The sequence below is a fragment of the Scleropages formosus genome, chromosome 11 (genome assembly GCF_900964775.1).
Source record: "Scleropages formosus chromosome 11, fSclFor1.1, whole genome shotgun sequence".
In the NCBI taxonomy this organism is placed as follows: Eukaryota; Metazoa; Chordata; class Actinopteri; order Osteoglossiformes; family Osteoglossidae; genus Scleropages; species Scleropages formosus.
This window is the reverse complement of record NC_041816.1, coordinates 2,453,102-2,469,955: the sequence shown is the minus strand read 5'-3', so window position 1 is coordinate 2,469,955 and position 16,854 is coordinate 2,453,102. Positions and strand designations below refer to the sequence as shown.

Genomic DNA, 16,854 nt, shown 5'->3' with positions numbered 1-16,854 from the left:
TTTTTTTTTTTTAATAATAGCACAGTGGGTAGAGCTACTGCCTTTGGACCCAAAGGTCGCAGGTTCGAGCCTCACCTCCGGCTGTAGTACCCTTGAGCAAGGTACTTACCCTGAATTGCTCCAGTAAAAATTACCCAGCTGTATAAATGAGTAAATAATTGTAACCTTAACATTGTAAGCTGCCTTGGAGAAAAGCGTCAGCTAAATGAATAAATGTAATGTAAATGTGTCCTGGTGTTTGTTTGTTTCTTCTCGTGTGTATTTGATGTTACATGTTTGGTTGGTAGTGCTTATACCTGATTGTGCTGTTTAACCTGGTCATATCCTGTGTACTGTATGAGATTAATAAAATACCCCGTTAACTAACAAAGAGAGGAAAAAATGAAGTTCATGCGGGCAGAAAGGAACGAGGCTGTCCTCCTCTGCTTGCGTAAGTGTGCCGAGACGGGTAGTGGTCGGTGACGGCAGAAGACGTGATGATTAGCCCTTTTCGGAAGTCAGATCCCGCTAACCTGCTCTGTAACACCTTCAGCTCTTTGCTGGAAACGTGTTCGTACGCTGCTGTGCCGCCGTAGATTAACAACACATTATGAGTTCTTAGCTAAGCCTCTAATCCCCATCGTTGACATAGTGGATGCGTTTTGCCCTACATTCACGGGGGGTGTCAGAAAGAAGGGCGGTTGTTAACAACACTCCCCAGTGTGAGTTACCCTGGATTTACCTGCACTTTGGGTGCCACAACCTAAAGGTCAACCTCATTACGTGCATTGCTGCGTATGCTTACAGTTACGAGCTTTAACTGCCCGGATCACCCATCCAGGATCTCAAGTGGAGGTTGAAGACAAGGTCTGCCCACTGCGGTCTTGCAGCGGAATGTAAAACTGGCTTCTTTCCTACACCCCCAGAGAAAGCACCCATGCACAGTTTCACTGCTGAGGAATTACAGTAAAACAGCCTTAAGTTCCTCTTTAAGGTTTATTCCAAGGCGCCTTCGTTGGTCTTCCCCTTGGGGGACGTCGGCCGGGAGGGACAGTATCGTCATTTCTGAACTAGTGACCGCTTCTGTTCGCCTGGACCGAATTTTTTTTACACTCTACGTTCTTTCCGTGCCGAGAGTGAAGTGTTAAGATTAGGTGGCAGGTACTCGCCGTAAACGCGTTTTAAAAAATCTCAGCGTGACATTCGGCCAGCTGAAGGGTGTGGAGGTAATTCATATTCATGAACGTCTGCAGTAATACATAGAGGGAATTTTTGAACGCACACGTGACACCCGCTAGACACCCTCTTCCTTTTTGTGTCACTTGCTGAGTTCTGTGTTATCAGCAGTCAACAACCTCAGGGCATTAGGTGGCGTAGTGGTTAGTGCCCTAACTTACCCCGAACTGACGCAGTACAAATTATGCAGGTGAATGAAATGGTAAATCATCGCAAGTACATCGGCATACAAACCAAATGATTCAAGTAGCCTTGGATACATCGGTCAGATAAATTATGGTTGATAATAATGACTCTTGTGTAGGGAAATCAGGTGCAAATGTAGCATTATGCAGCATAACTGGTCCTAAAATATATAGCAAATGCAGGATATCCATAAACTGAAGCAAAGCCTCTTTTAAAGGAAACATTGTAATTTTGGAAATGTTCCACATTGCTGATGTTCAAATGAGTGAGTGTGAAACCTAAGCAACGTTCCACGGTCCTTCTTTTCCCCCCCACGATAGGCCCTTTCTGCTCCTCCCGCCTCTGATGGAGTGGATGCGGGTGGCCATCGTTCACGCCGAGCACCGCCGTAGTCGCTTGGTGGACGGCGATGACGTCCGCCAGACGGCTAGACTGCTCCTGCCCGGCCTGGACTGTGAGCCCCGACAGCTGAAGTGAGGGAACGCGCTCTTTGCTCTCCGCAGACCGATTGCTCTTACTTCCGTATTTCTGTACCGTAAGGTATACATTGACATTTATTCGTTTAGCAGACGCTTTTCTCCAAAGCGACGTACATCTCATAGGAAATACAATGTGTTCATTACATTAGTGGAAAGAGACATAGCTGTAGATGTGTGACTCTTAAGTACGGTTAGTTTCCTTCACCATATGAACCGACATTCATCGCACAAGTAGCTGCATAAAACTTTACCGGAATATCGCCGATTCCTAATCACCTTCCTAGTCGTCTTTTTTTTTTTCTTCCTCGAGATACATATAAACATTTACGTTACATTGCAGGAGTGGCTCTGTGAAGGATTGATCCGAGCACAATTATAGCCAAAGCGGTTCTGTCACACACTGTGTTTTTACCTTTACTTCGTAGATTCTGGGGCGGCAGGTAGTTTAGTGGTTAGAGTTGCCCCCTCCTGATTTGTAAGTCCTAAGTCGGAATCCTGCCTCCTACTGTAGTGTCCTTGAGTAAAGTATTTTCTTCTCACGTTGCGCTTTTGCTCACCTCCGCAGCTCTGCATGTTGTGCTGCTACGTATCGTAACGGCTAAGTCGTACGGGCTGCACGTGTACTTCCATCATTTCACAACCGCCTGCTCTTCCCTTCCATGGAAGCCTTGGAGATGACCCAAATGTCGCCGCCTTGTCTCTCGTAGGCCCGAGTGTTGCTTCAGCTCCTTCAGGCAGTTGGAAGCCAAGGCCGCCGTGGACAAGTTCCAGCTGGACCTGGGGTTCCGCATGCTCAGCTGCGGTCGGACGGACCTCGTGGGCCAGGCCATCGAGCTGCTGGGCTCCGATGGCGTGGATACTATGGACGATCAGGTACGGGTCCCGAGGTGACCGCACTCAGGGCCTTCAAATCCTGGTGAAGTAGAAACTCTAGAATCACGATGTTGGACGGACTCATTCAGCGAACTCCTTCCTTTCTCTTCGTCCACAGGGCATGACTCCATTGATGTACGCCTGCTCTGCAGGGGACGAAGCCTTGGTGCAGATGTTAATCGATGCCGGGGCAAACCTAGATGTGGCGGTAAATGATCTGCTCAAGCCTTTTTTGAGTTCGTGCCCTGTCGGATAGTTGGGTTTGTATGTTCTTTGCCAAAGAATCTGAGGACTAAACTTGATTTTTCAAAATGTTAGTTAGGACAGTCAGGGTGTAACAGTACTGATGTTGGATAATTTATGTTTAACCGTCTTCAGATTTCTCTTAAACGCCAACTGTTCGTGGGGCAGCAGGTGGCGTAGTGGTTAGAGCTGCCGCCTTTGGTCCAAGGTTCCACATTTTGAGTCCCGTCTCCTGTTGCAGTACCTTGGAGTAAATTACCTACCCAGTAAAAGTGACTCAGCTGTCTAAATAGATAAGGCGTCAAGTCACGTTGGATCAGCTAAATGAGTCAACCTTTAAACAAGGGTGGTGTTATTGTTTAGAAGGGGTTACATGTTCATGTCTGTGCTTCTGCTGTCAAATCACTTTGTGTCCTCCTGCAGGTTCCTGGCTGCTCACCCAGACACCCGTCAGTTCATCCCAGCTCGCGCCACTGCGTCGCCCTCACCTTCGCCGTGCTGCACGGGCATATCTCCGTGGTGCAGGTGAGCTGCGGCAGCGTGGTACAGCTGCTCTGGAACCTTCTCCAAACGGCAGCGTGTCGTGGAGGAGTTTGGGTGGCGCCTCCGTTTTCGGCAGATATCGGTCATTTCCCTTTTGCTCTTTCGTTCCATGTGCTCTCTCCGTGGAATAAAATCCCACATTTGCTTCTTTAAATTACTGCTGCGTTTCTCAAGGGTGGCATGGTGGCACAACAAGTGGTGCTGATGCTTCACATCCCCTGGGCTCTGGGCTCAGACGTGGTTGCGAATTTGGTTCGGTCTGTGTGGAGTCTGCGTGATGTCCCTGTGTCTGTGTGGTTTTCCTCTGGTTGCTCTGGTTTCCTCCCACAGTCCAAAGACACGAGTTTCGGGTGAACTGCTCCCTCTAAATTGCCCTTAGCGTGTGTATGTCCGAGGGAGTGCATAGAGTGTATCCTGCCTCATGTCATGTACTTCCGGGATAGGCTCCAGACCACTACTACCCTGCAGTGGGCATGTTTTGCTAATCATGGACGAAGAGGTGTATTTTTCAACTGCTTGCTGTAATTCTGGAGCTTTTTGGGTGGAGAATTTGTCCCTGCGTCCTCTGTCGCATGATGAAATAAAGGCCTGTCCAACCTTGTCCTGTGATCATTTGGAGAGAACCTGCCAGCTGGCTCTCCTGCTGACTATGTGCAGTACGTGCCAGCAGACACCTGTCCCACCTTGTCCCGCGTCAGGTGAATAATGACACGCTGTGTCCTGTCTCACTGTGGCCCCTCTTTCGCCTTCAGCTTCTCCTGGATGCCGGGGCCCACGTGGAGGGTGCGCCCATGCAGAACGGCCAGGGCTGCTCCGCCGAGACCCCGCTGCAGCTCTCCTCGGCAGCAGGTGGGTACGGCGCCCGGGGCCCTGGCGCTGCCCGTCCGTGACACTTACCCTGCCAGCAGCTGGATGACATTCCACAAGGAGGCTTGGCTCAACACGCCACACTCAAGCTGCGACTTGTCGCAAGCAATTCTTTTGAAATCGGCACTAATATTTTTTTTCTCCACGGTTTCCTACCTTAAACTGGTCTGGTAAGTCGTTCTTGGGAATTTGTTAGTCTTATATCAGCAAGAACATTGCAGCCCTTGGGTGGATCATTTGAAGGGTAGGGGGGACACTTCTCAGTAGGGTTTGCAATGAGCCTCGCACACCACCCCGGTGATATCGCTGATCCGGGGCTACAACGTGCACACGGTACACTGCTGCTGGTGGGGCGAGGGGGAGCGTGGCTTGGACACACGCACGCACGTATGCGTGCGCACGCTACCCCAACCCTAAGTGCACGTCCTCCTCTAGGGAATTACGAGATGGTTAGTCTTCTGCTGGCTCGCGGTGCTGATCCCATGCTGAAGCCCCGGGGCGGAGATGTCCTGACATCATCCCTTCACGAGGAGATGAACTGCTTCAGTCAGGCCGCAGCTCACGGACACAGGTACGGGCACCGCCTACTTCCTCTGACTCACAATGGCACGTATCACGCTTTAATCACTGGTTATTGTAATGACTGGATATCCATTCTTAGGCTGACTGTCCTGCTCTCCAGTGCCCGGTGCGTGTGCCGAATGAGCGTACGCATGAGATCCGGTTCAGGGCAGAACGCGCTGTCCGTCTGCTCTGAGATGTTCACGCACCTGAGCGCAGCGTGTGTGTGAGAGCGTGTCTTCCATCGTCACCTGATGTCCTTTCTATCGCCGTCCCTCAGGAACGTGCTGAGGAAGCTGCTGACCCAGCCGCAGCGGGCGAAGGACGACGTCCTCTCCCTGGAGGAGATCCTGGCCGAGGGGGTGGAGGGCCGGGAAGGAGGAGGGTCCGAGCGGTCGACTCCGCCGAGCCCCGGCGCTTTGGCTCCTGCTGAGGTTCCCCGGCTCTGCAAAACACGTTTGAAAGCCCTGCAGGAAGCGGCCTACCACAGCGCCGAGCACGGCTACCTGGATGTCACCATGGAGCTGCGAGCACTAGGTGTGTCCCAGCGGCCTAGATACTCTACACTCATACAACACACTTTTGTGAGTCTGATATATTGATACATATACAATTATTCATTTAGCAGACACTTGTGCAACTCAGAGTAAACAGTGCATTGCGCAACAAAGGACTTTTGACACAGGCGCATGATTATTAAAGAGCAGTTTGTATGATGTCACCATTTCCCTGATACGCCTCACTCAAGTAACTGCCTATAGAATTTACTACCAAAGAGTTAAATAACAGACATGTAAACAAAAGCTGTCAGATCAGGGTAGAAAATGTCCTGAAAGAGATGCATTTCGAGACCCCACTTGAATCCTGGGAGGGATTCAGCAGCTCTGAGGGAGGGAGGGATTGAAGCCAAAACAGTGACGGATTGGACCTTGAATTTGGGACCTGTTGTGAGTTGGAACACCAAAAAGCCACAGTAGGAGGAGCACATCTCTCTACCATCGGGGTATGGAGTGGTTAGGTCCTGTAGGTATGAGGATGCCTAGCTTTTGACCATCTTGCATGGCTTAACCGGAGCGTTGAACTTGACGTGTTCAGCTACAGGAAGCCGACAGAGACAGGCGAGGACAAGGGAACTGGTCAAACACATCTACTTAGACCCGTTCCTATCGCTGAGCCCCCAACCAGCATCTGCATGTAGTTCCTGCCCATGAGCTCGTGGGTTTCTCTCTCTCAGCGATGAGAAGGGTGAGGAAGAACTTCTCTGCCTGTCACAGGGGTGCCCTGGGAGCTCCACGTGTGGCTGGAGTCCCTGCGCAGCGCACATCAGCAGTCCAGGGCCGAGGTCACCCTGTCCCTCCTGAAGGACTTCACCACCATTCGGGAGGAGCAGTACTCCGAGGAGCTGCTCCGCCTCGGGCTGCCGCTCATGTTCACCATCCTGCGGACCAGCAAGGTGCCCGAATGCAGGCGTCGCTCCAGCTGCGAGTTTCTACGTCTTGATCTTTTCCTTTGGTTTCTGGGAATCTGTCGTGATTTATCCGCTCTGGAGCGTGAACTCGCAGTGCACTTCAGCCTGCCATATGCTGGGAGAGCGTCTTTTTTTTCTGGTTGCTATTCATAGCTGACCTCCGCTCTGCTCTGCTCGCCTTCCTGTAGAACGACGCTATAAACCAGCAGCTGGGCTCCATCTTCAGCCACTGTTACGGCTCGGCTCCCCTACCCGGAATTCCAGAACTGAAGGCCAACCTGTCATCGCAGCTCGGTACTCGTTTATTTTACGCAGCGCAGGTGCCGAGCACATGCGTAGTTTGCACGCTGTCTGGATGTGCAGTTTGTTCACCGTGTTTTTGCTGAGTTGCTGTCTCGGGGCAGGCGCGGGGCGGGCGCGGCGCTTTGCTGTCGACTCGCACCGTTCTGGAGGGTCCTGTAGCTTCTCTTCCCGCCTCCGCAGACCCCCAGTTCCTGAACAACAAGGAGATGTCGGACGTCACCTTCCTCGTGGAGGGGAAGCCCTTCTACGCCCACGGGGTCCTGCTGATCACAGCCTCGGACAGGTGGGCTGATTTTCGGCTCCTAGTTAGTCCGTCGGCTCATTAATTCGTTGCCTTTTAAATCCAGTTTCGTTCATTTGTCTGCTGTTCGCTCGACAACCTCCCTCTTGCCACGCCTGATCGTGCGGGCCCGTCCCGTCCTCAGGTTCCGGTCTCTCCTGGGATCCTGCAGGTCGGACACCGCCTCGGGCTGCAGGACCATCGAGATCAGCGACATAAAGTACGACATATTCCAGGTAACCGCTGAAGAAAGACTTTTTGTCATTAAGAACAGCAACTGTGTGTAACCTCGATTAACGGACTTCGGCTTTGGATATCCGTCCTAAAAACCCCTCTCCTCCTTTTCTTGCAGATGATGATGAGGTACTTGTACAGCGGTGGCCGGGAGTCTGTCAGAGCGAATGTGCCCGACGTGCTGGAGGTGAGAATGGTGCCTCTGTCACAGAATGCACGGTGTTGAGGAATATCCGTGTTTTGCATATCGATGAGTTCCTCCTATTATGAATGGTCTCATCATGACGTTTTAAATATACGTTTAGCAGTTCCTGTTTTAAAGTTCCAGTTCAGTTTTTTTTTTTCCCCGCTTAGCTGCAGTATTTTCTAAAATCTCTGCCCCTCACACAGCATGGGCAACTTGTCTTTACCCATCCAGCCAATAGGTGGCAGTAAAGTGCACTCAAACAGAATAAGCCAGCGGAGCTATAGGAATTGGACTCATTTCCGCAATTGTTGATCAGTACCAAGATGATGAATGTTGCACGTTTATTAGAATCGGCAAACATTCATCAGTGAATACGAATTAATGGATACCGATGTGTTTTTATTTCCGCTCTTTTTAAAAATCAGATTAAGGTTTTCATTTTAAAGTCTCAATGTAGCTCAACTCTAATAAAAATAGTCTTAGAAAATATTTCTGTTATAGTTATATGTGAAACTTTTACAGAACCTATTCAACATGGGCATCCATAATGGGTGTCAATAATATTCACCGTGTATTGATTGCGAATTGGAGGAAATGGACTAAGGGAGTTATAAACAAGGACTTGTGAGCAGACTTTTGGTCCGAATTGTGTTTACAAGGTGAGGCGTCGGTGGATGTGCTACTTGGAACGGCCACATTTAGAGTGCGTTTGCTCCCCTTATATAGGTCTTGCGCGGCCGCCTCTGTCCCGATCTCTGCGTATAATCAAGGCGTTTATTCTACCGCATTATTCATTTATACGACGTAGCAGTTTACTGGAGCCGTTCAGGTTTTGTGCCTCTTCGCTGGCGTTCGAACCTGCAGCTTTTCGCCGTTCTGCTGACTGTTCCTTGAATCCTGGTTCTTTCAGGGTGACTCTGTGAAAACTCGTGTTTCAGCGGTAAGATGTGAGTTTGTGCAAGAGTGTGAGGCTTTCAGGCTCGTGGCAGTTAACCCCCGGTGGTTCTTTGGGTTTCTCCAGCTGCTATCGGTGGCCAACTTATTCCGGCTGGGGGCGCTGCAGCGGCACTGTGAAGTCGTCTGCGCCGAAAGTATAGACCTGGAAAATGCTGTGAGCATCTACAAGACTGCGAAGGTAGGAACATTTAGTGCACTGGGAGTGTCAGAGGGATAAATTATGATGCTTCACATGTTTTTTCTTGTTTTTGGTTGTTTGTTATTTCCCTTTGCAGTAATATCATTATAATTACTAATACTATAAATACATCCCAATAATTCTATTAATGATAAATAAAATAGGTTTGTTGCACATGTGTCACGAGTGCGTGTGTTATTCTGACTTCTACAGACTCACGGAGCTTGCGAGCTGGCTGAGTTCTGCGAGAAGTTCTTCCTGCGCAACTTGGGGGTGCTGCTGGAGCAAGAGGCCTTCTGCAGGCTGCTCCTGGGCTCCGGGGGCTCCCGGGCGGCCAGGAGGGAATCTTTGCTGGGGGCGCTGGAGGTCACCCTGGTGGAGAGAATGCGCTCTCTCTACGCTGCCTTCACAGGATGAGGGGAGGGGGGGGGTTTCAGAAGAAGGAGAGTGCTTGCTGCGACAGGGAGTCGCGTGGATTTGACGGTGTGGACGGAACCGAGGGAACGCTACCGTTCTTGTGGCCCCGGTGACGTCCACCGGCAAAGGTGCAGAGCACAGTGCACCCACTGCAGAAAGAGAATGACGCTCTGACACAAGGGACTAGGAGATGGAGATGGTTTGTAAAACTGATAAAGGCTCCCCTCTAGTGGTGCGGCCGGTGCCGCTCTGTCTCGCTGCCTCGGTTCGGTTTATCGTTTAGCTTACATCATACACCAGGTAATCAGTGCTGGAAACACAGTGCAAATTATGGAGCGACTTTCTGCAATATACAGTATATATATTTTATCTTGGTATTACAAAATGACAAAACAGTCTACACTTCTGTGCTGGATTTTGTATTTATATTAGTGCTCATTTCACAAAGCCAATAAAACTTTTTAGATTTATTATATTTAATGTAATTAATATATGTTGTTCAGATGGATCAATTTTTTTTTTTTTTTTTTTTTTTTTTTTTTTAAACCAAAAAAAACAGTACGGATTTGTTTTGTTATCGAATACTTCAGCCACAGCAAATTGGAACTCCGAGCCAAAACAAAAATGCAGTACTATAGAATAAATTTCCTCTTGCAAAACAGTATATGATCTGAAGCAGTCACTGACTAGAATTAATTTTGTTATATATATTTGTAGTAATGGATCCACCCCCCCCCCCCCCCCAAGTTTTACTGAAGAAAAAACACATTTCATTGCTTTGTGAAGGTTTCAGCTCTGTAATTTCTACTGATATTTGGAGATTTTTTTTTTTTTTTTCCCCCTCAAATCAAAGAAAATCTACATCTTCTATCTTTACTAGTATCATCCTTATTATTTCACTTGATTTTTACTAATGTGAATTTAAATGACCAATATCAATACGGAAGTTTGACACTTCAATAACATTGCTCAGATTTTTTGCTGAATTACATATTTTTGCTTATTTATTGTTTTCTGTCAAAATAATATGGAAATAATTATATGTAATACACTAACTACTGTATTTTTCATTTTTTTTTATTGGGTTTAGTTCTTTGTAAATAACACAATGTATACATGTCTGAAATACAAATTGATTTTTCCCTCCACACTAAAACTGTTAATGCTAATACAGCAGTATGAATGGACTACTTCAACTAGTGAAGTTCACATGGATCTTATTGCTGATTCAGGTGACATGTAAAAGTATCCAAATCAATCACTTGAACAGTGACCTAAAGTCTAAAATATCTGAGGATTTTCTAGTTTATTTATTGGGTTTCCTAAAAATGTCAACTTAAATAAATGTCGCTTTTTCTAAGTGAACTATTTGGGTCTTGGATACCAATGAAACTGACATTCACCTCCTTGGCCAGCAGATGTCGCCAATGTCCTGTCTTTTAGATTTACACTGATTCCTTCCAAAGTGATGTGTTCAGGAAACTTAATTTCTCATTTCAGCTTGAAATTTTGTTGCCTTTTATTTCCATTTTGCATTTTCGTCTGGTTTCTCTCATTTTTGAACCACCAATTTGGTATAATATTTAACAATATTATATTGATTTGGATATTACTCTCCATTAAGAGAAATAGCTGGCACTGTTTATGTATATAGCGTCATACATCTCGCAAACCTTACGATTGAAAATGAATGCAGTTCTGAAACAGACGTGTCTGACTTACAGTATGACTAGAAGGTTTGACTTAAAAAGAGTCAGTTTTATCAAATCACCGAGTACTTGCCATTGTGATTTCGTGGCTTTATTTATGGCCTTTTCAATAAAAACTACATGAAAATATTAAACTTTCATAATTACATCATGACAAAATGGTTAAAAAATGCAGTCCTTGAGAAAAACGTGCATTGGAAATAAACTGGAATGTATGTGACTTCTGTCATTCAAATGTTGGTCCTCCTTTGGCTGCTCTAGAAATTATTGTATATCCCAAAGAGGGCACAGATGTAAAGAACCTGATAACTGTCATTTTGTGAATAATAATTTGAGAAAGACAACAGCTGCACAGTGACTAGCGCATTGAATACTAGCACCTGGACTGAACCTGGTTCAGCTTGTGTGAAGTCTGCTACAAAATGGTCTACAAAACCCCTGTTTGTGTGGGGTTCCTCTGGGTGCTCTGGTTTCCTCTCATAGTCCAAAGAGATGTTTCAGGTCAGCTGGTGACTCTAATATGACATTGTTGTGTATGTGTGTATTGCCCTGCAACAGACTGCCATGCTGCTCAGGATGTACCCTGCCTCGTACCCTGCCTCATACCCTGTGCTTCTAAGATAGGCTCTGAACCAATACCACCCTGAACTGGACCTGCTATTCCTGAAACAATCAATGAACTTTACAGTGATTTACCGATGTATTAAGCAGGGGAGTGATTCATACTAAGGGCTTGCGGACCGCTAGGAGATGGCCCTAACCACCACACCCACTGCCAGTGCACGTCACAGTTTAATTTCTGCAAGGAAAAATAAGTGGCTAGTGAAAATTGGGTCAGTCAGTCCTGGCACATGAGAAAAAAGAAAAAAAAAATGAGAAGACATTCCATCTCACACATACACAGGCTGGAGGGGGAGGGGACACGCCCAGGATGGGACACCAGTCCGTCGCAGGGCACCCCAAACGGGACTCGAACCCCAGACCCAGCGGAGAGTAGCACCGGGTCAAACCCACTGCGCCACCACACCCCCCACACATTCTATATTATCAAAGACATTAATAAGCTTTGTGATGGACAAAAGAAAACCAGTGATCCCATGGTGGGGGGGGTGCAGTGGGCTTGACCGGGTCCTGCTTTCCGGTGGGTCTGGGGTTCGAGTCCCACTTGGGGTGCCTTACGACAGACTGGTGTCCCGCCCTGGGTGTGTCCCCTCCCCCTCCAGCCCTATACCCTGTGTTGCCGGGTTAGGCTCCGGCTCCCCGCGACCCCGTATGGGACAAGTGGTTCAGACGATGTGTGTGTGTGTGTGTGTGTGTGTGTGTGTGATCCCAGGGTTCATGTAGGCCATAGTTGGCCAACGCTGCTTTACATTTCCATTCATTCATTTAGCGGACACTTTTCTCCAAAGTAACTTAGGTCATTGCAAGCAGCTCAACATTTATCTGCTATTACCTACCTAACAGGGTAATTTTTACTGGAGCACTTCAGAGTAAGTATGTTGCTCAAGGGTAGGTGGTGGGATTTGAACGCGTGACCTCCGAGTCCAGAGGTGGTAGCACTGCCCACGTCATCAGTAGAACAAAGGCGTCGGATTTCACGTGACACACGAAGCAAAAATGCACTTCATAACTGAATTCATTTATTTGTTTTGCACTGAAGTTTCTTTTTTGTAGTTTTTTTTTTTCACAGTTATGGTACAGGGGGATACATTTGTAGCTGATTTCCTGCTCAAAGTCAACCATTAGCTCCTGTGTAAATTTAAAGTACAAAATAGAAAAAGATAACAATAGGTATTGCTTTGTTTCTTGTAGATTAAAATCCCCACCCTGCGTCATCCGCCCGGTTACGTGAACGATGGAATCGGCAACCTTTTGTTTCCAGAGGTACAGCACAGAGGAAGCATTTCTAATATGTGCACAGGCAAAAGAAGGGGAACGGGGCAAACTTATAGAGAAACCAAGAGAAAGAAACAAGGTAAAGGTAGGGAAAGTTGGAAGAAAAAAAAAAAGAAAAGAAAGAAAAAAGGAGGGAAGGGCCTCGAAACATGTTAAGGCAAAGAGAAAGATCTACGGAACAATTACAAGAGCATCATGCAAAGAAAACCAACGCTCGACATGCACACAGTAATACAAGATAAAAGCCATGAGCAGGAATCCCCTGTGTTTTCAAGAAGTCCGTCGCCCCAGTTGAGCTATTTACAAGAAAAGTCGGTTTGCGAATATTTTACTTAATCCGTTGTAACACACACAATGATATGAAACTGACAAATATCGATAGAAGAGTTCCTCCCAAAGAGGCTAATCTACAATCTTAATTTACGGGTAAATTATTTATTCGAACATACACTACACATCCCTTTTTTTTCCGTGAAACTGGGAAAATGAAAAATATAAATGTTGCTCGTTGTTCGCGTCGTTGTTGACTTGAGATGTTCTTAAGTTACCAAGATACGATATAAATAAATATCAGCAAACAAATTTTATCTTATATAAACAGCCAGTGCTTAATAACTTAACAAAAAACAGAATGGGAAATCAAAAAAATATATAAATAAATAAATAACAAAAATATCCACATTTTTTTTTTTTTTCCCCAACAATTATCTCATTAAACCCTGTAGATAATCGCCCCAGTCACAGAGGTTCTAAATTACAACAAAAATTAAAATTCCCTAGAGGAAAACAAAGGGACACATAAGGTCAATGCATATAAATCAACGGTCGACAAAATTAAATAAAATTTAAAAAAAAAAAATTTACAAACGGACGGGGGAAAAAAATGTGGCAACACAATTTTCATTCAGATAAACGTAGTCTCACTAGACTTTTTTTTTTGTTGTTTTTACATACGAAACATATTCAATCTGTACAACAGAATAGATCATTCATCTGTGTGTCCCCCGTCCACAGCTCTGCGCCCCGCACCCATCTTGAACCCCCACACATTTAAAACTTTTCATCTTCTGAAATACGTATTTCAGTCCGTTTGCAGCAATCGCTTTGCAACAGTTTTAAACAAAGTCACTCACAAACAAAGTCTATATTAAAAAGAAAGCGATACAATCCAGCAGGTGTCCATGTCGACCCTCGGCCTTCGGCACACCTCCCGCCGCTCCGTCCTCCTCTTCCGCCGTCTTCTTGTTTCATTTCGTACGGCATCCCGGACTCGTGATGTGTCCGCGTTCGCGTCTGTGTGTGTGTGTGTTTGAGTGTAAGGGTTCTCGTTATCCAGGAGGCTCTGTTTGGGTTCCCCAGGCTCACACGGAGGTCCAGGGACGAAGGAGGATCGGAGGATGAGAAGCAGAACCCCGGAGGAGCGCTTCCGCAGGAGGGTGGGGGCACAGAGCCAGGGGTGCGAGGGGTGTACGGGGGCACAGGGGGCAGTCATTTTGCAGTCACTTGCTGTCAACAGCGCCTCCGTCAACAAATACCCATGTCACACTGCATTTGGGCGAGGCCTTGGGAGCCGAGCTCTAACACACGTTGTGGATAATTCCTGGTAAAGACAAGTTCAGTCATCGAAAATGTTAACAGAAAGAGAGACAAACTTACAGCAAAAGAACACAAACTGTCTGCGGCTGAAACGGCCCCTCCTCGTGGGGAGGAACACGGGCGTCTATGCGTTCTACTCCGAAAATATCCGATTCATTTATAATTTGTATGTACAGCAATTCGGCGATACAAAAGTTTGTCTACGGACAGCTTCCGAAGGAGGTTTATATTTACAGTCGGTTGGGTAAGACGCAAGCCTGCTACACATTTGTTGGGTTCCTAGTGACTTAATGGGCCGGCCGATGACTTCGACTTATCATCTAGTTATCTGCAATAACCCTTCTTTAAGGCTGCTCTTGTGTCCCGTAAGTTGTCGCCACTTTTGCTTTGTCTTTGCCCGCGGGGCACTTTGAGTCTCCTCTAGAGCCATAGTCATTAGCCTCGGGGTCATGCCTCTTGTTGTTAGCGCCATGCTTGGCGGCCGTGCCAGGCGGGTGGGGCACCTGGCCATTCTTCTCGTCTGAAAAAAGTTGTTTAATTACGTCAAAGAAGTTACTCAATGGGCTGCCTAGGTACACAGACGGGAAGAAAAGAAAAAGAGAGAGAACAAACAAACAAATGAATAATGGGGTTCACGAGGAGAGAACGGTGGTGAGAGGGGACAGCAGGGCAGAGGTGCCAGGGTAAAAGGGAGACTTGGAGCCATCGTGCCCCACCAGGAAGGGCCAGCTCTGCTTCACAAGCAGAAGATTTCACCGGCCAAAATATGAGCATATTTATGAATCTAGGACATCATATTAAATCGGCGGATTCGTTACTCAGATTCCGAACGGCTAAAGGATAACGTCACCTTAGCTGATCATTTTGTTATGTTTAAGACAGTGACAAACGACAATCAGAGGTAGCAACAGGGCAATTAAAAAAAAACTATTATAATAGAAAAATGTAAATTCACTGTATATTTGACAAATGCATTGATGAATCAGTAATATACTTTAAATGAAATGTGGGATTGGCAGGGATTCATATGGCTGAGTCTCGGTTTTATCTGTCTCGGGGAATACAGAAAGGAGAGCATGAAGCAGGAATGGATGAAACTGTTCCTAATCTAGCCCTCCGCCAAGTATTACAGCACACCACTCAGCTGCCTTTCAATGCCGGCAGAAATGATTTCTTTTAGCGTTGCAGGAGACCTAATGAAGGAAACGGGGGAGCGAGGAACCCTGAGGAACAGCAACGCTTATCTACGGCAAGGACTTCAAACACAGGGAACCGTCTCCAGCGTTTTCACTTGTACGTTTCGCATTCGCCGTACACGCGTGGCGCTACTCTCCGAGTCCTCCTTCATTTCGCAAGAATTACGTGAGTTTCGTTCGTTTCTCCTCTACGCTTCGCACGTCTTACACCTTCAGAAGATCGCCGACGCTCTTAACGCACAGGTCCATTACGGAGCAAAACCCGAGAACCCCGCAAGTCGAGGGGCCCCGTCTCCGAAGAGGCTACGATAGAATATCCATGTGAATCCCTGACCTCTTGCTGACAATAGGTAGAAAGGAAAAAAAACTGATATATATATAATATCATCATCCAAGCGCTACTTCTTCTTTCGTACACATTTTAGCAATTTCCGCTTTTGATATTCTCTAAAACAAATTCTGGAGAACGATCCACAAAACCGCTGCAATCCCAGGCACCGTCTCGTAGGTAAGCAGCAAATAAAAGGTAAAAATGGAAGTTGTCAGACTCGAGAGTGGAAAAATAAATATATAAGCACGCACGCTCTCCATGCGGAATATTTTCGACTGCAGGCTGACTTTGTAACTAAGGGGTTCCTCTGGAGTTCTGTGCGTTCCCTCACCGATGTAATCTCTTTAAACAAGCGCTTGCAGCCCGCTGTTCCGTTGCAATGCTACGGCAGCCAGCACAGCGGCAGAGTAAAGCTGACAACGCGTTACTGATCTACGTGAGAGCGCACGTGTATGTGTTTTACCTCTGGGCTACAAGCTGACAGACAGTGAAACGCCAAAAAAAGAGCGTGCTGGGAAATAATAGCTTCAGCCGAATGAAAAATGGAAGTCAAAAGTCAAATGCCAGGTGTCCTAGAACAGGTATCCATTACTGGAACAACATTTCTGCCAAATCTAATTCTCAGTGATGTGCTCGCAGCACAGGGTGTATGTGTGTACACAAATAGCATGGGGTTTACTTCAAATTGCCTGGCTTTTGAGTGTTAAAATGGTTACAAATTGATGCTTAACCACTCATGCATTTACCTTCCCTCCTTACTGAGCCACATGTCACATTTATAGATTAAATTTAGTTCATCTGAATGAATAACTTTCTTGACTTGCACCTCGAAACCGTTTCTTTAAGCTTCATTTCAAGAACAACTGTCACTATTGCTATTTGTACCGGCCCCTTTAGGCCAGGCAGGAACTACTGATTTATTTAATTTATATGCAATATTCTCCGTAGCTATTGTTAGCTTCAACTGAATGTTATAATGCTATTTTTTCTGTAAAGGCGCAGATTGCGAAAGAGAAAAAATAAATCTTGTCAAAAGTACATTTATACATTTCAATAAAAGAAGAATATGCTTAAATTATCATTTTCACTCAGTGACAGGACAACAAGGCTCCACTATGGTGAATAACACTGCAGA

General features: G+C 46.5%; 2 protein-coding genes across 5 annotated transcripts in view; one reads left to right on the top strand and one right to left on the bottom strand.

Annotated features, from left to right (window-relative positions):
* LOC108934546 (ankyrin repeat and BTB/POZ domain-containing protein 2-like) overlaps window positions 1–9,516 on the top strand; it is a 34,376-nt gene extending 24,860 nt beyond the window's left edge. For both annotated transcript variants that reach the window (XM_029256199.1, XM_029256200.1), the window contains exons 4-17: window positions 1,722–1,874; window positions 2,588–2,753; window positions 2,872–2,961; window positions 3,420–3,521; window positions 4,292–4,388; window positions 4,842–4,977; window positions 5,248–5,504; window positions 6,242–6,420; window positions 6,624–6,729; window positions 6,919–7,021; window positions 7,164–7,254; window positions 7,371–7,439; window positions 8,461–8,574; window positions 8,788–9,516. In XM_029256199.1, coding sequence (XP_029112032.1) covers window positions 1,722–1,874; window positions 2,588–2,753; window positions 2,872–2,961; window positions 3,420–3,521; window positions 4,292–4,388; window positions 4,842–4,977; window positions 5,248–5,504; window positions 6,242–6,420; window positions 6,624–6,729; window positions 6,919–7,021; window positions 7,164–7,254; window positions 7,371–7,439; window positions 8,461–8,574; window positions 8,788–8,991 — 1,867 coding nt within the window. In that variant the 3' untranslated portion in view covers window positions 8,992–9,516. The remainder of the gene's footprint in view (window positions 1–1,721; window positions 1,875–2,587; window positions 2,754–2,871; window positions 2,962–3,419; window positions 3,522–4,291; window positions 4,389–4,841; window positions 4,978–5,247; window positions 5,505–6,241; window positions 6,421–6,623; window positions 6,730–6,918; window positions 7,022–7,163; window positions 7,255–7,370; window positions 7,440–8,460; window positions 8,575–8,787) is intronic.
* A 3,806-nt stretch (window positions 9,517–13,322) lies between these two features.
* Window positions 13,323–16,854, bottom strand: part of brsk2b (BR serine/threonine kinase 2b) — a 154,158-nt gene continuing 150,626 nt past the window's right edge. For 2 of the 3 annotated variants that reach the window (XM_029256481.1, XM_018752774.2), the window contains exon 19: window positions 13,323–14,760. In XM_029256481.1, the coding sequence (XP_029112314.1) occupies window positions 14,537–14,760 (224 nt within the window). In that variant the 3' untranslated portion in view covers window positions 13,323–14,536. The remainder of the gene's footprint in view (window positions 14,761–16,854) is intronic. The other variant, XM_029256482.1, reaches the window with a different exon arrangement.